The sequence below is a fragment of the Narcine bancroftii genome, chromosome 10 (genome assembly GCF_036971445.1).
Source record: "Narcine bancroftii isolate sNarBan1 chromosome 10, sNarBan1.hap1, whole genome shotgun sequence".
In the NCBI taxonomy this organism is placed as follows: Eukaryota; Metazoa; Chordata; class Chondrichthyes; order Torpediniformes; family Narcinidae; genus Narcine; species Narcine bancroftii.
In genome coordinates this window covers 62,757,066-62,781,036 of record NC_091478.1, presented here as the reverse complement: position 1 = coordinate 62,781,036, position 23,971 = coordinate 62,757,066, and the positions used below count along the sequence as shown (strand labels likewise).

The following is a 23,971-nucleotide window of genomic DNA, read 5'->3' as shown; positions in this document are numbered from 1 at the left end:
CTGGAGAGATGAATGTTTGGAACTTTCTTCCTTCAAAGAAAGTAGAAGAAAATTCTCTGATTGCTTTTTTAAGGCAGAGGTAATTAGAATCTTGATAAACAAGGGAGGGTAGGTGTGAATGCATAACTGAGGTTACAAACAAATTCAATAAAATAGGAAAAAAAAACAAATTTCTGAGACCATTTAGCTGAATCCTGTTCCTATTTAGTGCACTTGTAAGATCAATTTAAAAATCAATAAGGATGCAAGAAATGGTATGCAATCTTTCTGGATGATCAAAATAAGATCCAGTGATTTGCTTTCTCTTTTTTTCTGTACTGCCTGTGCCACAATAAACACATTCGTCCAGTAACTTGGATCAATCCTGACCTCCTGTGCTGCTAGTGTGGAGTTTGTACGTTCTCCTTGTAAGCATATGGGTTTCCTCCCACATCCCAAGGAAATGTGGGTCAATTACCCACAAAATGTTGCCCCAAGTGCAGGCAACTGGTGGCAGAATCGATAGGGGAGAGATGTATGTGAGACAGAGTAGGTTAGAGGGGATTAAGTGGGGGAATGGGTTTGGGCTGAGGCTGGAGTGGACCTTGTAGGCCGTGGAATTATAAAATATGTTACCACTGAGGCAGGTACATTCCCTCCACAAGATTATCAGAATGGAAAGGAGAAAATGATCAGTATCAATAATTTCCTCTGAAAGTTCCTTTGATAAAATGGAACAACTTCTGTAGATCAAGGTTATATCATCTGACTGTCCATATACTACTGGACCACGGAGCACACCCATACACAGCACATAATAATTGCATTTCAACATAAACATATAATTTAAATCTTTTAGAATGAACCACTAATGTTTTTTTGTGCAAAACAACATGCTGTGGTCAATGGTTCTCAACCTTTTTCTTTTCGCTCACATACCACTTTAAGTAAACTCTGTGATTAGAAAGAGATTGTTTAAGGTGGTACGTGTGTGGGAAGGGTAGGTTGGGAATCATTGCTCTAGTCCCAATTGTTACTGAAATATTTTGCTTGAGTAAACTCTATTTCCTTTGGAGTTATGAAACCATGCAGATAACGAGTCAATCAGGTACGATTAAACCAATGGTTTTCAACCTTTTTCTTTCCACCCACATACCACCTTAAGCAATCCCTTACTAATCACAGAGCACCTATGGCATACAAAATGGTATGTGAGTGGAAAAGAAAAGGTTGAGAACCACTGGTCAATGTACTTAATTAATTTTTAAAAACTAAAAAAATGGAAAGGCTCAGGGCGGGGTGAGATAGCATATGTGATTATTGTAAAAACACTGAGATGATGGAAGAACGCTGTTTATTCAGCATCTTTCTGACAAAAATATATGCTCTTTCACTCTGTCTGCTGCAATAACACGGATGTCCCAGTGCCCACCCATTTCAATTTTCCATCCCATTCCCTTGCCGACATGACTGACCAAGGTCTCATGTACTGCCAGACTGAGATCACCTGTAAATTGGAGGAATAATGCCTCATTTTCCAACTGGGCACCCTCCAACTGGATGGCAATAATATTGGCTTCTCTGGCTTTCGTTAAAACCCCTCCCACCCCCTTGCTTCCCCCATGGTCTCTCCATTCCCCATCTCCCCCCTTTCACACAGACATGATAAATTTCACCTAGTCCCTTATCACATCCAATTAAAGCCTTTTGTTGGTCTGGATTCCTCCCCCATTGTTTGAAATCTGAGATATCCAGCTTCTGCCTTTTCTGATTTTTCCTTGAAGAAGGGGTCAGGTCCAAAACATCGGCAATGTATCTTTCTCAAAAAGATCCCAGATGCTGAATAAACCAGCTGAGATCCTCCAGCATCTTGGTGTTTTTACTACAATCACAGCCTGTCATGTTTCTCCCACATATGTGAATATGTTTTGTTTGGTTGTACATGTACAGTCAGATGAAAACATTTTCAATTAAATTTAAATCTGGACATACAACATGATAAAAGCCCCTTTTGGCCCACAAGCCTTTGTCGCCAAATCACGTTCTCCCTGTAAGCATGTGGGTTTCCTCCCATATCCCAAGGACATGTAGGTTAATTACCTACAAAAGTTTGCCCCGTGCAGGCAGCTGGTGGCAGAATCGATAGGGGAGAGATGAACATGAGACATAGTAGGTTAGAGGGAATTAAGTGGGGGAAACCCACGCAGACATAGAGAGAATGTACAAACTCCTTACAGATTGCGCTGGATTCAGACCCCAGTCGCTAACTGGCACACCAACCATACTGCCTCACGCCAACTGTGTCACCTTAATAAACTTGGAGATAGAGTTTGATATCAAGGCAATGGGCTTTCATTAATTCTACAGTGCTAATAAATTGACTTTAATGGGCAGCCAGTGTCACGGATTTCAAGATACAAGCCTTAATTCCGGTGTGGTTGATTTCCCCAGCATTAAACGATGGGTTACCCTTTGAGCCGTCATCGGCCACAACGCGACTCGGAAGGCTGGAATCTGAAAGGGAGAAAACGGCAGAAGGAGCAGCTGGCCAGCTCACCCGACATCCAAGCTGGTAACCTGGTTAACATCAACACGGCGGCCGAGGAGGAGTTAATGACCTTGCCAGGCATCAACAGGGTTCTGGCGCACAACATGGTGCTGCACCGGAACAAGATCGGGGGCTTCCGTAAGATCGAGGATGTGGCTTTGGTAACGGGAGTGGGGGCCACCAAGCTGCAGCAGATGAAATCAGAGATCTGCGTGGGTGAATCAGATAACTTTCCATCCGTGGACAAATGCTCCGACTCTGTGGACAACCGCTCCCCATCCATGGACAATCGCTCCTACTCTGTGGACAACCTCTCCCACATCGACCTGCTCTCCTGCACGACACTCAACATCAACCTGGCCTCGGAGAAGCAACTCATGGCCATGCTTGGCGTCTCGAAAGACCTGGCTCGTCGCATCATCCGCCACCGGCCTTACAGGTGTGCCGACGACCTGGTCCGTGTCACCGGCCACCATGCATTCTCCTTGACCCCCATCAACTCCAAGCTCAGTGCCGCCCTCCCGAGGCCCAGCTTCCGCCTGCAGCAGTCCAACGTCCCTTCCTTCTGCAGCCTGCAGGACCTCAGTCTGAACCCTGGGCTCCGGCCACGTACCCCATCACTGCACACACTGCAAGCTCCCTTCACTGGCTCTTTTGGTGGCAGGAGGGTCATTCGTGTCGGAACTTGGAACCTGCAGGGCCTTGGCTTGGACAAGATCAACAATCCTGGAGTGAGGGAAGTCATCTGCGTGACCTTACTGGAGCAGGGGTTTGTAATAACTTCACTCATTCCTTGAATTAGCATTTCATGCCCTGTAATTTACACTATCTAGACTCAGGTTTAAGTTTCCCTTTACTTGCACGTTCCTTGAATCCAACTTCCATTTAAATGCATCAGTTCTCTAGAAACAGGCAGCTGGGATTTCCGTTGCCATCCTCTGGTCTTCAAAATTCTTAATGTGACAACTAAATTGAGAGGATACTGTGTTAATCTGATTAGTCCAGTGAGGTGTGTTTTGCCATCAGCACGGAGAACTCATTACCCCATTTTAACCAGCTTTTTGTGTTAACGAGTAAACAGAATGCAGTTTTGCAAAGTCTTACCATGTACATAAAGTATATTCTGGTCAACAGGCCCACACCTATGTTTATGCTCTGCAAGAGCCTTCTCCAAAGTTCAATTTCTATTTGGCAGGTTCATTTTCTCACCCTTCCCCTGCATGAGGCACATTCATCATCCGTGACCTATGGTATTATGGGTGCTCCCCTACTTTACAATGGTCCGACGTTCGATTTTTCAAAGTTACGATGGTTCAAATCAATTTCAAATTCCGATCTGTTCCCCTGCTTGCGGTATGCCAGAACGCGACTCTCTCGTGATGGCAGGATCGCGCGAGACTATCGTCCAGCATATTCTCTCATCAGAACAGAGTGAAATTGATGACCCTGTTGTTTTAGCATCCCCACCATCCAGTAATTAATTTTAGTTCAATGCTTCAAACAAGGCTGCGTACGTTAAATAAAAGTATTTATAATTCAATTTTAAGAAATGGTAGATGCGGTATTCTTTATCGCCTTATGATTTGTTTCGACTTACGATGGGTTTGCTGGAGCATAACCCCATCATAAGCTGAGGAGCACCTGTATATTCTAATTCCCAAGTGCACCTTCTGAATGACATCTTGCATGGTATAAAGTTTCAATTCAGATGAATATGGTGGTAGATTATTCTTAGGCACTGATTTGCCCACCCCTAGTTGATTCAAGAAGGCTGTGCTAAGCTTCCTGCTGTACTGGCAATGCTTCAGGAGTTGGAGCCAGTGATAGTGCAGAGCCCAGCTCCTGAAGCCAACAACGAAGAGCCAGAGGAACTCAGCAGGTCAGGCAGCATCCGTGGGTAGAAATGGCCAGTCAGCATTTTGGGTCGGGTCCCTTCATCTGAAAAGGGTGTCTCAATAAAGGGTCCTGACCTGAAATGGTCGACTAACCAGGATGCTATCTGACCTGCTGAGTTCCTCCAGTTCCTTGCTAGTTGGACAGAAAAATGTGCTATGTAAAGCCTCCCAGCCTGGTCTATCTGGTAGTGAAGATTGGAGATTTGGGAGGTGCCGACTTTAAAGTGGCTCAAAATGAAGCCATTTGGCCCATCATGCCAGTTCCCAGCAGAGCAATCCCTCTTTGCTGGCTGTGCTCCTGCATCTTATTTTCTTTCATTCACCACTTACCAATACAGCAGCCAATTTGACATACGTCTTTGGGTTGTGAGACCAAACTAGAACACTCAGGGGAAAATCCTCGCAGCCACAGGGAGTGTGTGAAATCTCAACACAGACAGCACCAGAGGAGAGGAGCAAACCCAAGCAGCTGAAGCTGCGATGGCTGGTTAAAAAGTGCCCACGGGTTGCTGCAGGATATCCTTTGGAGAGAACACACTGCAGCCGCAATGCACTATTGAAAAGAGGGAGCGTTTAATCAAACCAACAGAAAACAATCTCAATCATGTTTACAGAGAGGGGACAACACTCTTAGATAATGATTTCCAACTGCTAAAATGATTAAAAACACATCTGATTTTGTGATTAGGTAACATTATCTGGGTAGTCCTGGGCTTAGACCAATCCTTTTTAAGCCAGTTTAGAGATCAATATTTATTGAATGACTGTTTCAATAAAGAAGGAATGGTGTTATAGTTTGCTTCCAGTAAGCATGGCATGCAGCTATTTACTTAGCAAAATGCAGAGAGCTAACAGAGGTTTGTTTTCACTAACCGTAGTGAATAACCTTTTGCAAAGATCGGATAGCCATCACTGTACCTTAGTCACTGCTGTGTCAAAACCCAGAAACACCCTGCCTCGCATCTCCTTCATCCTGTTCTTCAGAAAGTAGGCTGACCAACCTGGCCAACACTGTAAATACCAGCCTCTTCACGATAATCGCCATCCCAAGAGTGAATATACATTGAAAGCAAATGTAGGGCCATTGCTGTAAATGGGCAGAGATGGGTGGAGGTAAATATAAACACACCGAAATGCTGGAGGAACCCAGCCGGTGTTTCACCGTCTATAGGAATTAAAGATATATCGCCGACATTTCAGGCCTGAGCCCTTCTTCAAGGAATAAGCAAAGAATAAACTGACTGAGCAGTAAACAGAGAATCTCAGTTCCTTGTTATTCAAGATCACAAGATATAGGAGCAGTGTAGGCCCATCGGCCCATCGAGTCTGCTCCACCATTCTAATCGTGAGCTGATTCATCTTCCCACCCCTCGGCTTTCTCCCCATAACCCTGACTAATCAAATACCTGTCAATCTCTGTCTTAAATACACCCAATGATCATATTTCCACAACCACCTGTGGCATCAGTTCCACAGACTCATGACTCTCTAAGTTATCCTGAAATTATGCCCTCTTTTCCTAGAATTAGGAGATCCTTGCTATATCAACTCTGTCCAGGACTTTCAGTATTCGAAACACCTCTAGGAGGACCTCCTTCATCCTTCTGTACTCCAACTAGTATAGTCCAAAAGCCAACAATCACTTCTCATATACCGACCCTTTCATTTGTGGTATCATTCGAGTAAATCTTCCTCCAATGCCAGCACGTCTTTTCTCAAATAGAATGCCCATCTATTTCTTCCACCAAAGTGCATGACCTTACACTTTCCAACATTGTATTCCATCTGTCACCTCTTTGCCCATTCTCCTAATCTATCCAAGTCTCTCTGCAGCCTTTCAGTATCCTCAGCACCATTTTCACATGACTTATTTTGGTATCATCTGCAAATTTAGACACAATGCCATCTATTCCATAATCCAAATAATTGATATACAATGCAAAAAGAATCAATCCCAACACGACCCCTGTGGAAGATCATTAATAACCGGTAGCCAACCAGAATAGGATCCCTTTATTTTCATTCTCTGTTTCCTGCCGACCATCCAATGCTCTATCTGTGCTCAAATCCTTCCTGTAATTCTTGTTTAGCAGCCTATGTGTGGCACCTTGTCGAAGGCTTTTTGCAAGTCCAGATACACAACATCCACTGCCCCGTCCATCCTCTTGTGATCGCTTCAAAAAGTTGCAGTAAGTTTTCTCAGGCATGATTTTCCTTTAAGGAAACCGTGCTGACTTGGGCCTATCGTTTCATGCACCTCCAGGTATTCCGTAACATCATCCCTGACATTCGACTCCAACAGCTTCCCAACCACTGACATCAGGCTAAAAGGTTCATAATTGCCTTTCTGTTGTCTCACTTCATTCTTTCTTTATTTTAAAATAAATTTTCAATCAATGAAGTTAAAAAACAAACAAAATCAAAGAAACAGCACAGATATATACAATAAAATACCAAAACCGAATGGCACGTTGATATACAATGAAGGAAGAACGGACATATTGTCACATTGATCAGATTCTGCACTGTTGTTCATTAATACAAAATTACACCATGTGCCAATCCTTCAAAGAAAAGTAGGAAACAGAAAAAACTAAAAGAGAAAAAATAAAAAGAGAAAGATGCTCCTCCCCCAAAGGAAAAGGGGAAAAAGAAAAAGGAGGGGTAATTCTCCCAGATGATGTGACAATATCATCTGTTTTCCAAAACCATTATATACATGCAGATGAAACATTCCGTGATTCATTCACAACTCACTTCCTACCTTAAGGGATAAATATCTTGTCATAGACATCGCTAGGGATACTGGAGATAGTGGTATTGGAGACCAGAGTGGGGAATCATCGACGGTTAACCCCCGTAAATCTTAATTACGGGTTCCATATTCTTAAAAACATGTTGTGACTATTTTTGAGGTTGTAAGTAATTTTCTCGCTCCCTTCTTAAACAGAGGAGTGACATTTATGATTTACCATTCTTCAGTCCTCCAGCACCTCCCTTGTAGCCAAAGAGGACTCAAAGATATCTTCCCTCAGCAACTTGGGGTATATTGTGTCCAGCCCCGGGGTCTTATCAATCTTAATGTTTTTAAGAAAATCCAACACTTCCTCTTCCTTAATCTCTCAGCACCTTCCAGCAGAGAACCCTGTTCTATTCCAACCTCACCCTGATTATGAATACTGAAGCAAAGTATTCATGTAGGACCTCCCCAACTTCCTCTGCCTCCAGGCACATGCTGCATCTTTTATCCTTTAGTGGCCCCACCTTCATTCTCGCCATCCTTCTGTTCTTCATAGACACATAGAACATCTTGGGGTTCTCCTTAATTTTACTTGCCAATACCTTCACATACCCCACTTTGAGCTCTCCTAAATCCTTTCTTAAGCTCCTTCCTGGCTACCTGTCATGTTGGGAAGAGTATCAGATCCGGTGGGTTCACAGAGAGCGAGTCTGGACACAAGTGTTACAATCACACACAACTATTAAACACGGGAAACAAACAGGGAGAATGTTATATGGTACTTGATCACATTTTCACTTAATATAGTCATTCAACTCAGACTTCGGATGGACTCTGACAATAGTAACCTAAACTTGACTCGCTCGCACACTATAAATAGGGACTCTTACACACACACACACCTGGTTCCCTGACCAATAGGGTTGCAGCTCTCTGCAAGTACTGACCTATCGCAGTACTAACGCCTCAGCTTCAGTGTAGTGCACACCTTACCCATGACGCTTCCAGTGATGTCCACAGTAGCGACCTGGCATAGAGTGATGTCTGAGGCTTGGACCATGAAGCTGAAACAACGTATTGTGCATTGGTGTTATATAAACAGTGCTAATCTGTGTTTCTAGCCAATAATAACCCTAGGTGATTTAAATTAGTCAGTGGCAAGGTATGCACTGGGGTACAAACTTGATTGACAGGTGATGTGACTTCCGAATAAGTTTCGGATGGGGAGGACGTGTGACCACCTGTAATACACACATTCCAGACAGGCAGGGAGGTCATGTTTCCTCCACATACAGCACTACCAAATATTTTTCATGAGCCCTTCCTGTTCCCTGCTTCCTTGATCTAATGCATGCTTCCTTCTTCCTCTTAACTGGCTGCCTCACCTGTTTCGTCAACCCTTTTCCCTGTCCCAGTGGGATAAACCTATCCTGAACCCAGTGCAAATAGTCTCTGAACTTGCTCCACATTAGTTCTGTGCTTTCACCTTTGAACAATTGTTTCCAATTTACTCTTGCTAGTTCCTGCCTCATTCCATCGTAATTTGCCCTTCCCCAATTAAAAACACTTTCCCATTTTGTCTGCTTTTATCCTTGCCCATAACTATGCTAAAGCTCTGGGATTCGTGGTCACTCTCAGTGAAATGCTCCCCCATCAAGAGGTCTGCCACCTGACCAGGTTCATTACCCAGTAGATCCAGTATGGTCTCTCCTCTCAGGAGCAGTGTCAGGAATCCTTCTTGAACACACCTGACAAATTCAGCCCCATCTCTCCCCCTTGAAGTCAGGAAGCACCATTCAATATCAGGGGAGTTGAAGTCTCCCGTATCAACAACCTTGAATTTCCTGCACCATTCCAAAATCTGCCTGCTGATCTGCTCCTTGGTGTCCCAAGGGCTACTTGAAGGCCAATAGACTACTCCCAGTACAGTGATAGCTCCCTTCCTATTTCAGACTCCCATCCACTCTGACTCAGTAGACACTCCTTCTGCAGGGTCCTCCCTTTCTATAGCTGTGATACTCCCCACCTCTCTTACCTCCTGTTCTATTCCTTATAAAACACCTAAACCCCAGTACTTGCATCAGCCTACCCTGCTCTTCCGCCAGCCATGTCTCTGTAATGGCCACAACATTGTAGTTCTAAGTACTGATTCGTGCTCTGTGTTAATTTCTCTTATTCCTAATACTCCTAGCATTGAAATGGACACAACTCAAACCCTCTAGCTGGCTACATTTGTTTCCTCTCCTGCCTGACATTCCTCACAAACTCAGAACACATTGCGCCATATTTTTGGCCTTCTGCCCTATTCTCTGCACTCACATTCTAGTTCCCGTTTAAACCTTCCCCAACAATTCTTGCAAACCTGCTGGCCAAGATATTGGTCCCTTTCCAGTTCAGATGCAGCCCGTCCTTTTTGCACAGGTCAGATATTCCCCAGAAGAGATCCCAATGATTCACAAATCTTCAGCCACGCATTCAACTACCACACCTTCCTATTCCTACCCTTTCTGGTGTGTGGCGCAACCCCGAGATTCTGCTTTTCAACTTCTTTCCTAGCTCCCTCTTTAGGACGTCATCCTACTCCTTTCTATGTCATTGATCCTCAGGTGGGCCATCACTTCTGGCTGCTCACCCTCTCGCCTGAGAATGCTGTGGACTCAGTCAGACATGTATCTGACCCTGGCCTAGCTGCTGTCTCCATTAACTATTCTTTGTTTAAATGCAAAGATCCTACCTGCCCTTACCTTACCTAAAAGAAGAATGACCTCAGCTTCTTCCTGCTGAAGCCTCATGAGCCAGAGCCTCAAGGTCCGCTCCTCTACTGCACCACTCACACACTGGCCGGTCCGCTTGAGCTTCCCCTCCTTTTACTCATCACTGCCCCTTGTCTGAGGTACTCAGTCTTACCAATCACCATTCTGTTTAACACTTAAATTGTCCTCTGTTCCCTTTTTCAATGCATTTATCCAAAGTCTGGTCCTGACACTCACTGTTCTCCCGAGTCCTTCGCTCCTCCTTTTCCAGTGACATTTGCAAAACTGCAAACACTCAACCTGTCTAATCCATCAAAGCCTCTTTGTATTCCTCTGATAACCTGCTTTCACATCCAGTTTTGTGGCTTTGGCAGCACAAAGTTGGACAAAAGTTCATTGAAGATGTGTACAAATGAAGATAATTCCTCCTGAAAGCTCTATTTACCTGCTCCTTGGGTCCACTGCCCACCAGAATTCCCACAGAATTATTTCCCCATATTCTGTGTTCTTTCCAAAGAATAACAAGTCTGCAGGGAATGATGCTGTGAATAGTGGGCTAATCGATTGGTTTGGCTTTCTGTGCAAGTCTGTCAGAGAGCCACACACCCAATCCAAGTTCTATTGTCTCTCTGACCTCAGTGTGGTCTCTTCTCTACTTCCCACCCCACAAGCACAGGACCCAACACCAAGATAACCAACCCATGTTTTCAGTCTATCCTTACTGACATTTAAACTTCTCTGAACAGTCCTATCCACAATTTTACCTTCTTCAGTACAGCAGCTGAATAATTGATTCCAATGCTTAACCATTGGGCTTCCATTGTGAGTTATTGGTTATTGTGCAAAGAAAATTATTTTTCTTTCTATGCATTCTGTTCAAATATAAAATCAAAGGGGATGAATGTAGCATTTCTACAATCTGCCTGGCCAAAGGGCATTGGAGTTCTGCTTCTGACATGAAAGACCAAAAGAATAACAAGCAAACTGCTTGTTCCCTGTATAATTGATTTAAAACTGTGACCACTGCTTGTGGCCCAATGCATGTTCTCTCTTTTCCAGAGCAATTGACTCCTGACCTGATATCAAATCCTTTTCCTTTCTGTTCTTCAATGGTTAACGATTTCTCCCTTGGTATATGAGATTTTGTTTCATTGCAAACATTGTCCTAGATGTAGTTATCTATTAAACATGTTCTGAAGGAAAACTGGTTAGAAAGCCTGTTAGGACAGAATAGAATCAAAATCTTTTGAAAGAAAGTAAATAATCATAAAAGAGAAAAAATAATAGAAAAGGATTTAGACCAGGGGTGTCAAACTCAAATTCACGGAGGGCCAAAATTAAAAACTTGGACTAAGTCGAGGGCCGAACTAAATATTTATTGAAAATTTTCAACAACATCTGCATGTTTTCTCTTCTTTCAACATATGTAATGTTAAACTTTTTCTTATTAAAATAAATGTTTAATAATAGTTTTGGATAAACTCTTTCCAGAAACATTAACAAATGAGAAATAAAATATTCAATAAATAATATTTCTCTATAGAGGATTTGTCAAATGTTGCTAGTGTGCTGCCGAATAGTAAAATCTGAGGGCTATTGAGAATGTGGGAGAATAACATGATTCCTGAAACAATCAAATGGGTGACTGATTGTGGGCATGAACTCTAGCAGGGTTATTTGCCATGCCCTTTTTCCATTGGTACAGATATCCTTTGATTGACACACTTTTCAAGTTTTATGCCTAATGAGCTTGTATCCAGGTGCAGGACCATTTTTAACCAGGAATATATTTATCACTGTCACATGAAACTATTGGAAGATTGTTTTATCCTGAGATTAAAGTTCATAATACTTACTCAGGCCTGTGTGCGGGAGGGCGGGGGTTTGCGGGCGATCGGGTTGGACAACGACAGTGCGGGGGAATCGGCTCTTGCTGCAGGGCGGCATCTCGGGGGATCAGCGGCCCTGTCACCGTGAGTCGTGGGTCGGCCTGCGGCAGGGAGGGGGAGTGGGCAACGGTCTTGGCGAGGTCAGGCCCGAGGCTTCTGGTTCCGGGGGCTGGGAAGCGGCCTTGGCTTCCCCTGACACTGGCCAGGCCCCAAAACCAGAGACCATGGTGAGACCCTGCAACGTAAACAGAGGAGGTGGGGGCGATTAGCAGGCTGACGCCAATGCATTCTGGGATTTGTTGTAGTACTGTGCATGCGCTATACTGGCGTGGCGGCCAGCAGGCCACCTCTAATACATTTTTGAAATGATCTTGCTGGCCAAATATAATTATATCGCAGGCCAAATTTGGCCCGTGGGCCAGAGTTTGACATGTGTGATTTAGACCATAAGATATAGCAGCAGAATTAGTCCAGTTGCCCCATTAAATCATTGTGGCTGATTAACTAACCTTTCTAACTCTATTCTCCCTGTAACCCTTGATTCCCTTTCGAGGCAAGAACTTGCCTACCTCTGTCTTAATTACACCCCATAACTTGACCTCCGCAGCTATCTGATGCAATGAATTCCATAAATTCACCACCCTCTGGATAAAGAAATTCCTTCTCATCTCTCTTCTAAAGGGATTTTTTTTTACTCTGAGGCTGTGCCCTCTGCTCTCACACTCTCCCTCCACACTAAACATCCTGTCCACCCTATCCAGGCCTTTTAGTATTCAATAGGTTTCAAGATCCCTCCTCATTCTACTCAACCAGTGGTTTTCAAACTTTTTCTTTCCACTCGCGTATCACCTTAAGTAATCCCTATGCTGTCGGTGCTCAGTGATTAGTAAGGGATTGCCTATGTGGGGGGAAAGGGAAGGTTGAACACCACTGCTCTAGACCCAATTGTTACTGAAATATTTTGCTTGAGAAAAATTGTCATCGGCCCATTTCCTTTGGAGTTCTGAAACTGTGCACAAGACGAGCAATCCCTTACTAATCACAGAGCACCAATGGCATAGGGATTCCTTAAGGTGATAAGTGAGTGGAAAGAAAAAATTTGAAAACCACTGTTGTAAACTCAAGCGAGGATAATCCCAGATGCTTTTCATTTGGAAACTCTTTCATTCCAGAGATCTTCACATCCTTGGATAAAGAGCCTAAAATTGCTCAAAATACTCTGAGTGCAGTCTGCTAATCACATGAAATTGGCCAGTAGGAGATTTAAGGAGTACTAGAATGGACCAAATAGCCTGGACCTGTATTCTATTCTTTGCCATACCATGAACATTTACTTGCTGAAGGCTTATTGGTTCCGTGTTGGTGTGACTAATGTCAAGTTATGTCCATTGCAGGATCAAGCTTTTGGCCATTCAGGAGGTGCTGAATGAAGATGCTTTAGATCAGGTAATTGCTCACTTGTGTGCAATTGTATGCAGTTTTACACGTGGAATGATTCTTTGTAAGCATGCAAAAAGTCATACATTTGGGAATATCCCAAAAGCATACTCATTTGAAAGGAAAATCTTGCTCAACATAAATTCTAAGAAGCCTGTCACTGGGGGCTTTATCTCTAAGTTTGTGGCCGTCTCAAACAGACTAGCATCAAGTAATGGAATTTTAAAACTTATCTATTTACGAAAGGAGGGAAAAACAATAAAATTGCTATCCTATTGGTCCAGAGAATGCGCTGGAATGTATAATAAAAGATATAATAACAAAATGAGCAGTGTAAAAGAATCACAGGCTTGAACAGAGTCTAAAGGAAAATCATTTATGACTACGGTAATCTTTGGGAGTTCTTTGAGGATGTGAACAGTAGGATAAATAAGGGGAAGCTACTGGATGTGGTGTATTTAGCTTTTCAAAAGGCTTTAGATGACATGCCATACAGGAAAGCTGTCCACAAGGCCATGGGCATGTGAAATTGGGGTAATCTACTTTGGAGTACAAAACAAAATTGCTGAGTATTTTGTTAAAGTGGTTGGAAACTGGAAAATTCAGAGACCTGGGTGTTTTTATATACAAAACAAGAGTAAACCAACGTGCAGGCCCAGTGGATAATTAGCAAGGCAAAGGGTAGGTGGGCCATCATTGCAAGAGGAATTGAGTCCAGGGATAAAACTGCCTTATTGCAATTATACATAGAGCCTTGGTGAAACTATTGTGTACACTTTTGGTCTCATTTACAAAAAGAAAAGGAGCATACTGCCATAGAGACCATGGAACAAGGGTTCACTGGATTGGCCCCACAGATTTACTGTTGAGGAGAAATGGAAAAGGTTGGTGTTTTCTAAATCTTAGAAGAATGTTAGGAGATGCAATAGAAACACTGCTATAGGGCTCAATAGGATGCACCCAGGCAAGTATTTCCTCCACCCAAGAGACTAGAACGAAGGGTTACAAATAGGTCAAGAGAAGAGAAATGTCTTAAGAAAGGTGCATTTTGAATCTTTGGAATTACCCATCCATGAAGGCTGCAAAGGCTCAAACTTTGAATTCATTTTAAACAGAGATGGATCAGGACATTAACAGAATCAGGAGATACTGGGTGACTGCAGCAAAATGGTGCTGTTACAGAAGATTAAGGTGTTAAAGCAAGTGGTTGGGGGAGGGGTTATGGAGAAGCAATCCACTGTGCAGCACAAGCACAGGAGGGGTGAGATAATTTGGAGGTTATGGGGAAATGGGTGAGTGGAAGTAATCTTAAGAAGAGATGGACATACATGGTAATTAATATATGTATTCCACTGGAAAAACTAACATATAATTTAAAAAATAAAGTCACATTATTTGAACAAATTTGGGAACTATTCATGGAACACAACAGAGAGGGCTTGCCTCAGACCTCCACCCCCTAAAATGATAAGAAGACAAAACGACTTGATCCACTGTGTAAAAGTAGATGACACATTTTTCTTGTTTATTTTCACTGTGTGATGACATTGTTTAATGGTTTTATTGAATTAAATATGTTGAATATTTATTGGTTTTGGAGGGGGGGGTGGGAAGGGGGAAGGGAAGGTAGGGGGGAAAAAATGGGAGAAAATGCCACTGTGTATATTTAATGAGAAACGTTTGTATATATTTTGGTTGATATGGTTCACAGTGTGAAAAATTTAAAAAAATTATTTAAAAAAAGAAGAGAGGGACAATAGAGGGGAATTGTCCAAAGGATGAGTAGAGAATTACAGAACAGGTTCACATGGGCTGGATCTCCTTTTTTTTTTACTTCTGATGATCTTACTCCAAATGCTCTGGCTTCAGAGATGTGTGGAGCAAGGTGTAGCACAATAATGTTCACCTTTTGCACAACACTTTGATTTGCTGTAACATTCAGCTCTAGATTAAACTCTGGACATCACACCAGGAGGTAACCTTGTCACTGAATGAGCAGCAGGTTCTCAAAGTAAATATGTTTGGTTTCAAAACCTTAATTCCTGGAACCTGTGTTCGGGTTGCAGAACTCCTCCTTTCCTGGTTCAGACCTAGGGAATAACTTCCAACCCAGTTTATTTTAAACCACACACCATTTATTTGCTTGCTTGAGTCTGGCTCATATCTCTAACCACGTGACACCCGAACAAAGTCTGAGGCTGCCTCTTCGACATTTTCTTTGCCAGATACCCTTCAGTAGTGATTCACAGCTATCTCATGCTGCAGGCATTTCCTACATCTGCCGTGAGCACCTTGGCATTGTTCAGTTGAATGGGTATTATACAAATAATGAGATTAGTTAAGCCATCAACAGGTAGTTGAGGTTGTGATAAAAACACAGAAATGCTGGAGGAACTCAACTGGTCTTGCAACGTCCCTAGGAGGTAAAGATATATCACTGACGTTTCAGGCCTGAGACCTTTTTCAAAGAAAGGTTGTGAACTCATTTAGATATGTCCCAATTATTCTAGTTCTTTACACAATTCGTCAGGCTCAAACAGTTCGAGGAAAAAAACTTTGATGAGAGTTAGACTCAGACCATGACTACAGATTGTGAGCAGTGGCCTGGCGGCAAATAACAGGCTCCCAGACTGAGATGGCCTGCAGGTTGGGTCTGAAGAAGGGGAGTGGGATCTGAAGGAGGGAGTAAAGATCATTTCAGATAATGTAGTTGAGCAATCCAGGTCCCTCAGGGCTCTCATTGTGAAACTTCAGTTCCATCTCAGCGTGAGTGCTCAGTCTTCAGTCTGAACATCCAGCACAAAAGCTGAGAGCAGATGGGCTGTGCAGCAGTCTGATTCGTTCAGTATGGTTTGCCCTTATAATATCATTACTTTTAAGACCTCAGCCTGAGAAGGCTGATTCTTCTGTGAGGGAACAGAGGCTGTGATGGGAAATTTGGTGCTGTGTGTGGTGCACTGTTAGCCAGAATCAGACACAGACAAAGATAAAAACTGAACAACAGGCTTTAATCCACAAAGACTTCCACAGAGCCAGACTGTCTGTGGCTGCAGCAACTCTGAGTGAAGCCTCGGGAGGCCGGCGCAGGCTTATATCCCAGAGGGTGATTGACACCCAACTGGGTGGGGCTTAATCCATTCAGGCCGACTGATTGACAGCCAGCCAGGTGTTGTCCTGTCCCCATACACTCCTGCAGGTACAGAGGTTGCCCCCTACAGTAGGCCAGTGGTGTACCACCACACTGTGGCAGGCTGCACCAAAGGTAAACACACATGCAATACTGTTTGGAGCAACACAGCTTTATTCCACTCACATAAAGATCTAGTTGGCTGCTAGCTGCTTGCAGCAGTGATCCTGTGGAGAGAGAGATAGAGAGAGAGAGGGAGCACACGGCCCGGGCCTTGGCTTTATACCATGGGCCCTCTAGGCCCACCTGGTGGTCGGATGTCATTAGGCCAGGTGCCGTGTCTCTAGGCCACCTGTTGGCCGAGTGATGTATCATTGCATTTCTGTTGGTGTCATTAGGGGGAGTTAAACAGTGAATAAGCAGCATTTGGGAACAAGGAAATCTTGCACAAAAATGTTGGACTGGTACTGAGACACTTGCCTCACTCTGCCAGAATGAGACTTTCCAATTTCATAGCACTTTTTTTCAGTCTTGTGCATATCATTTTCCAACCGAGTATTTCTGGATCATTCAGGGACACTGGAGCCTGTGGTTAAACAACCCTGAAAAGCAAGACACAATGAATGATCTTGCTTTATTTAGGCATTGGTGAGCATGGGAAACAGAATTGGCTAAGAACAGTTAACGTAGCAGTTAGTGCAATCCTAATACAGTGCCAGCGGCCTGGGTTCGAATCTAGCGCTGTCTGTGATGATACAACCACTGAACGTCGGTGGTCGCCTGCGCCTGTCCGCACTCCTGCGCTGCCTACTGCAGGGGACAACCCACTGTACCTTCAGGGAGGTCACCTGTGAGACTGGCTCCACCTACTCCCTGCCAATCATTGACCCCATATAAAGGCTCATGCTGCAGGAGAAGGCCACATGGAGCCAGAAGGGACACTGAACTTTGTGTGCACGTTTTAAGCTGATTAAAACCTGTAGTGCAGCCTTCGTAGTTTGTGCTTACTTTGTTCGCACTACAGCGCATCACAGGATTTCTACATTCCATGATCTGTGTGAGTTTTCTCTGAGTGCTACAGTTTCCTCCCAGCCTCCAAAGCATATGGGGTTGGGTGGTTAATTCGATGTAATTTGTCTACAGGGGTATCATGGGCTGTTAAAATTAAAATTTCAAAAAAACATGTCAAGGTTTAAAAGGAATGGGTTTGAGGGAGTTAGGGACCTCTCTGCATTTTGTGCTTCACCCTGGTGTGTTTTACACAAACTAACTCACTGACAACATCACCTGTCGCTTTCATTTCACATTCCTTCCACCCCGACCTCTTGGCAGAACAAATTCTCCTTTGAACTCTGACATCAGTGGCTTATGATCTGCAATCCATATTTAACCCAAAGCGACTTCTTTGTGAAAATCTCAGGCAAGAATTCAAATAATTCACCCCTGCCCCTGAAAGTGCTCTCCTTGTAATTATTTGGATTTCCAGCATTAGTGGCACACTCTGAAACTCCATCTAGTGCTAAGTTCTGGTGCAGAATAGTTATCATACCTTTGAAGCACCAGCACAGTGTTTACTGCCATCTGTCAAAGATGTTTATTGGTTTCCTTTGATTTCTATGTTAATTCCTGGTGTCCAAGGCTTAACATGGCATGATTTCACAACAGGGGAGAACAAGAGAGGTCTCAGTCTTTTGCCTCAGCATTGGTTGAAGCACACATTCCCATCTGTGGAAAACTTATGTACTATTCTATCTAACAGAGAGAAAAAAAAATCTCCTATCTTTATTCCCCATATGCACTAAAATGATAAATATAGGCCTGTATCTTCAGAAAACTTGGCTTCCCCTCTCCTGCCATTAACTCAGCCCTGTAGAGCTCATCGAAAGAATCAAAGACTTGTTGATCCAAACCAAGGCTTTTATTAGCAAAAGACAGGAGCTCTTCACCGGTGGCCGACCAGTCCGGAATGATCCAACCTGGCTAGGGACACAAAGAGCTCGTCGAAAGAATCAAAGACTTGTTGATCCAAACCAAGGCTTTTATTAGCAAAAGACAGGAGCTCTTCACAGGTGGCCGACCAGTCCGGAATGATCCAACCTGGCTAGGGACACAACCCTTTAAGGCCCAGACAATAGGTATGGCTTAGCTCTCAGCCAATCGCTGTAAGCACAGTCTAGATACAGTAACTATATACACTATGTATATTGGCGATAGATCTGTACTATCACAAGCCCTTACCCGCATCTCCTCTATTTCCTGCACATCTGGCCTGGCCTTCTCCACACCAGGATTCCACAAGAACAGGATTCCTCTTATTCTCAACTATCAACCCACCAGCCTCTGCTTCCAACATATTATCCTTCACATTGGGGATCCCATCATCTCCCTTCCCCTCTTTGCTTTCCGTGGGGACTGCTCATCCTCCATCAAAACGTTGTGTGGGATGGTTTCATCTCTGGCCCTCTGAACAAGGAATTCTCTATCCACTGAGTCAAAACCGATCTGCAGAACCACAGCCATTTGCTTCACCTGACATCCAAGGGGTGGCATTCACAGCCACTCCAAATGAGGTATTGTGACCCGCAACCTAACTTCCCTTGCATCTAGCATCAAGCATCACTAGTCCACGCAATATAAACAGCGTGTTTGTATGCTACATCAGGGGTGGGGGGGGGCAGCAGCACCTCTACATAGAGGAGGTTCTTGGTAAGCAGGTCGGCAGCACACCAACCACCCCCCTCCCCCCAGTTTTCAAAGGTCAGATAGTGCCACCCTAATGACCCTTGCTAAGACTTGTTCTGGTCCTGACCCTGCCACCACACTTGTCCAGCAGTGGCCAATGGTCAGTGGTTTGGCTAGGATTTGGGGGGGAAATAGTTTCTATTTTGGGAAGCCTGCAGGTGACCTGAAGCTCGGCCACTATAATGTTTTTTAGACAGCAAAGTCAGGAAAAATCATTGAAAAAATTAACATAACTACTCCCCGTGTGGTCGTTCACACGGGGCGCCTTTTTAGACTGCAAGTACCTGAGTGCAAGCGCTGAAGAGCTGGCTCTGAATGGGCAACTAAAGCGGCATCATCTGCAAAGAGTAGTTCACGGACAAGTTTCTCTTGTGTCTTGGTGTGAGCTTGCAGGCGCCTCAGATTGAAGAGACTGCCATCCGTGCGGTACCGGATGTAAACAGCGTCTTCATTGTTGGGGTCTTTCATGGCTTGGTTCAGCATCATGCTGAAGAAGATTGAAAAGAGGGTTGGTGCCAGAACACAGCCTTGCTTCACGCCATTGTTAATGGAGAAGGGTTCAGAGAGCTCATTGCTGTATCTGACCCGACCTTGTTGGTTTTCGTGCAGTTGGATAATCATGTTGAGGAACTTTGGGGGACATCCGATGCGCTCTAGTATTTGCCAAATACTATATTTCCTGCTTTGCGGAAACTGCCAAAATGTTTGGCCTGGAAGTCAGCCTGAAGAAAACTGAGGTCCTCCATCAGCCAGCTCCCCACCATGACTACCAGCCCCCCCACATCTCCATCGGGCACACAAAACTCAAAACGGTCAACCAGTTTACCTATCTCGGCTGCACCATTTCATCAGATGCAAGGATCGACAATGAGATAGACAACAGACTCGCCAAGGCAAATAGCGCCTTTGGAAGACTACACAAAAGAGTCTGGAAAAACAACCAACTGAAAAACCTCACAAAGATAAGCGTATACAGAGCCGTTGTCATACCCACACTCCTGTTCGGCTCCGAATCATGGGTCCTCTACCGGCACCACCTACGGCTCCTAGAACGCTTCCACCAGCGTTGTCTCCGCTCCATCCTCAACATCCATTGGAGCGCTTACACCCCTAACGTCGAAGTACTCGAGATGGCAGAGGTCGACAGCATCGAGTCCACGCTTATGAAGATCCAGCTGCGCTGGATGGGTCACGTCTCCAGAATGGAGGACCATCGCCTTCCCAAGATCGTATTATATGGCGAGCTCTCCACTGGCCACCGTGACAGAGGTGCACCAAAGAAAAGGTACAAGGACTGCCTAAAGAAATCTCTTGGTGCCTGCCACATTGACCACCGCCAGTGGGCTGATAACGCCTCAAACCGTGCATCTTGGCGCCTCACAGTTTGGCGGGCAGCAACCTCCTTTGAAGAAGACCGCAGAGCCCACCTCACTGACAAAAGGCAAAGGAGGAAAAACCCAACACCCAACCCCAACCAACGAATTTTCCCTTGCAACCGCTGCAATCGTGTCTGCCTGTCCCGCATCGGACTTGTCAGCCACAAACGAGCCTGCAGCTGACGTGGAATTTTTACCCCCTCCATAAATCTTCGTCCGCGAAGCCAAGCCAAAGAAGACCTGAGTGCAACAGTTCTGGGGGTTGGACGACCCCCAGAATGGATGACCATCAGTGAATTTTGTCTGGTACAATTTACACTGCAGGCTTCTTCCAAAATGTTGTCGGGGTCCTGCAGGATAAATTGCCTGGCAAGAACTGACTCCAAATTCCTGCACGTTCCTTCTTAGATGACCCGTGGAGCGGCAAAATTCCTCGATTGTGCCTGCAGTCTAAAAACCATATATGATGCTCCGACAAAGCACATTGGAGTGGCTGAAAAAAGCACAACAGTGTTCATTTACCAACACATGAGTGGATGACCAGGCAGTGCATTCTTTAGCAGTATGGATTTGTGAATAGATGGACTGCAAATGCACTGTTGCTAGGAGGCGCTGACCCAGTCTCTTCCTGCCTTTGGGTGCAAGTTTCATGCGGTTCCTGTTTTGAATTTCCAGTTAAAATTGAATTGTTTATTGTTATGTGTACAGGGATACAGTTAAAGGCGTGTTTTGCAAGCAAGTCAATCCATACTTAAGTACAGCAAGTACAGAGTAATGCAATGATAAAACCAAGTGCAGGGTGTAGTGTTCCAGAGACAAAGGGCAGGGTATGGGGAAATGTACAGTTAAACAGTGCAGGGGCATTAATGGAGGACCAATGAAGTCTGAGAACAGTAGGAAGGAAACCGTTCTTGAATTGTACTCTGAGGGAGGATATTCCCCTCCTTTTCTGGGTGATTCTGGTGCAGTGGAGCAAAAATGTCGTTATTGTTGGGGCGCCGGCCAGGCTTTGCTAGTGGTGCCTTTACAGCAGGCAAAAAGTTGATGGATTTCTTTGTATCATTACATTTTTGTGGATTCATACATGATAATAGTGATTTTGAATTCTTGCTGTGGAAGGAGTTGAAGGAAAATTCACCTGACTGATTCTGAGGTGGCAGGATTGACTTATGAAGGGAGATTGAGTTAATTCACGAGAAGAGCAAGAGGGGACCTCATTGAAACATACAAAATTCAAACAGGCCTAGACAGATATGAAGCAGGGTCAATCCAAGCAACATGTTGACCAAGGATATAAAGTCTGAGGAGGACTTGCTTCTCATGGAGAATGGTGTTCACCACCACAGAAAACAGTGGAAGCCATAATTTGAATTATATTTTAAGGACTTAAGTGCTCTTTAATTATATGGAGAGTTCAGGGGTTGTAGGAGAAGGCTGGAGCATAGGACTGAACGTGCTTGGTCAGCTTCGATAATGCTGAATGGCAGAGCATACTTGACTACCCCATCTCCGATATTCTGTCCATCTACGGGAGATAGGCAGCCTGCTCGTTAAACAGCGTGAGGGAAATGGTGAGTCAATTCCACAAGCATCCTTTAGTGAACCTGTTAAGGTTGCGGCAAGGGGCGAGTTTCTCTGTCCATTTCTTGCCTCTCTATGAAAGTTTCCATTGGAATTTACATCAAATTGGTGCTGGTGGTCACCGTGCTGTGAGTGGTAAGTGGAGCTAACACAACTGTCTGGTAAAAGACCAACCTTATTATTGGGATTTGTAAAATATCCATAAATTTTCCCCCTCCCACAACACACCTGACCCTTAATCTGGATGCGACAGTGATCTATGGAATTGAGGAAAGGTATTTCCATTTGAAAAGGATGGGGGATTGTCAGGATTAAGTCATCTCTTTGCCTCTCCTGCTGTCTCACAGCTTTTCCTTTCTGACCAATTTCAGAGCATCATTGGAAAAAGGTCCTGGAGAAGGTCACCCTTCAGTCTATGGTCATGATTTGTGGGAGTGGGACAGGGCCCGAGAGGTAAGGAGAAATACATACTAGTCTCATCCTCAGGTAATTAATGGCAGGGAGGAATTCTTTGGACAAGAAATTATTTTGTGGTTCCCTGCCTACTGGTTATTAGCCGAGCTGGATTTGATGGCTCAGCGGCGCCTGTCAGTGATTGGTTAAGGGAGTTTGGTGTGTCCATTCTAGACAGTAATTGGACAAGATTTTCATGGGTAAGTGACTACGCACTTGGCCAAGGTGAATCAGTACCTACCTGAGAGTGGATGAGGACTTGATGGATCAGTGCCAGCTGGTGATTGGATAAGAGAGATTTGAAGGATTGGTGCAAGTGTGTGATTAGACAAATGGGATCTCGTGGATGGATTCTCATCGATTATTAGATAACACGAGTTTTATGAATGGTCTGAGCCAATGATTGGATAAGAAGCACTGAAAGAATTTATACTGGTTCCTGATTGGACAACAGGAGCTTGGTGCCTGTCAGTGATTGGACAAGAGAGGAATTTGAGGGTCACTGCTTGTTGGTAATTAGATAAGAAAACTTTCAAGGGATAATCCACTTATAATTTGACTCAGTTGATAGCAATCTTATCTCTATGTCGAAAAGTTCTGCATAAGAAATTTAATTTCATGCTCTAGAATACAAAGAAAGATTTAATGGACTGGGTCTTTATTCATTGGAGCGTAGAAGGTTGAGGGGGGATTTGATAGAGGCATTTAAAATTATGAGGGGGATAGATAAAATAGATGTGAATAGACGTGTCTATTCACATGGCAAATATTCAACCAGCAGAGTGCTTTGGTGAGATTGAAACGAGGAGTCAAAATTAAGGGTTAGGGACAAAAGTTTAGAAATAACATGAGAGGGAACTTCTTCACTCAGAGAGTGGTGGCTGAGTGGAATGACCTCGAAGAGGTGGTTAGAAAAAGGTCAATTTTGTCATTTAAGAAAAGGTTGGATAAGTGCACGGATGTGAGGGGATTGGAGAGTTATGGACAGGGAGCAGTTTAGTGGAACTAGAGGAGATTACTTAAATCAGTACGGACTAGAGGGGCCGAGATGGCCTGTTTCCATACTGTAATTGTTATATTGCTATATGTTAGAGCAGTGGTTCTCAACCTTTTTCTTTACACTCACCTACCACTTTAAGTAATCCTTATGCCATCGGTGCTCTATGATTAATAAAGGATTGTTTAAGGTGGGATGTGGGTGGGAAAGGAAGGTTGAGAATCACTGCTCTGGACCCAATTGTTACTGAAATATTTTGCTTCAGAAAAATTGTAATTGGCCCATTTCCTTAGGAGTTCTGAAACAATGAACATAACGAGTCAATTAGGTCCGATTATATTATTTGGGTTTGTGTGGGTCCCATAGGTTAAGAACATGACCAAAGTTGATGTTTATTTCGGGGATGCAAACGGGACAACAGGGTCAAAATGCCAGGCAATCCTCTAAACACATA

General features: G+C 44.0%; 1 protein-coding gene across 4 annotated transcripts in view; it reads left to right on the top strand.

Annotated features, from left to right (window-relative positions):
* LOC138744616 (endonuclease/exonuclease/phosphatase family domain-containing protein 1-like) overlaps positions 1 to 23,971 on the top strand; it is a 77,919-nt gene that overhangs the window by 28,566 nt on the left and 25,382 nt on the right. For all 4 annotated transcript variants that reach the window (XM_069901041.1, XM_069901042.1, XM_069901040.1 and 1 more), the window contains exons 2-3: positions 2,431 to 3,296; positions 13,199 to 13,250. In XM_069901041.1, coding sequence (XP_069757142.1) covers positions 2,440 to 3,296; positions 13,199 to 13,250 — 909 coding nt within the window. In that variant the 5' untranslated portion in view covers positions 2,431 to 2,439. The remainder of the gene's footprint in view (positions 1 to 2,430; positions 3,297 to 13,198; positions 13,251 to 23,971) is intronic.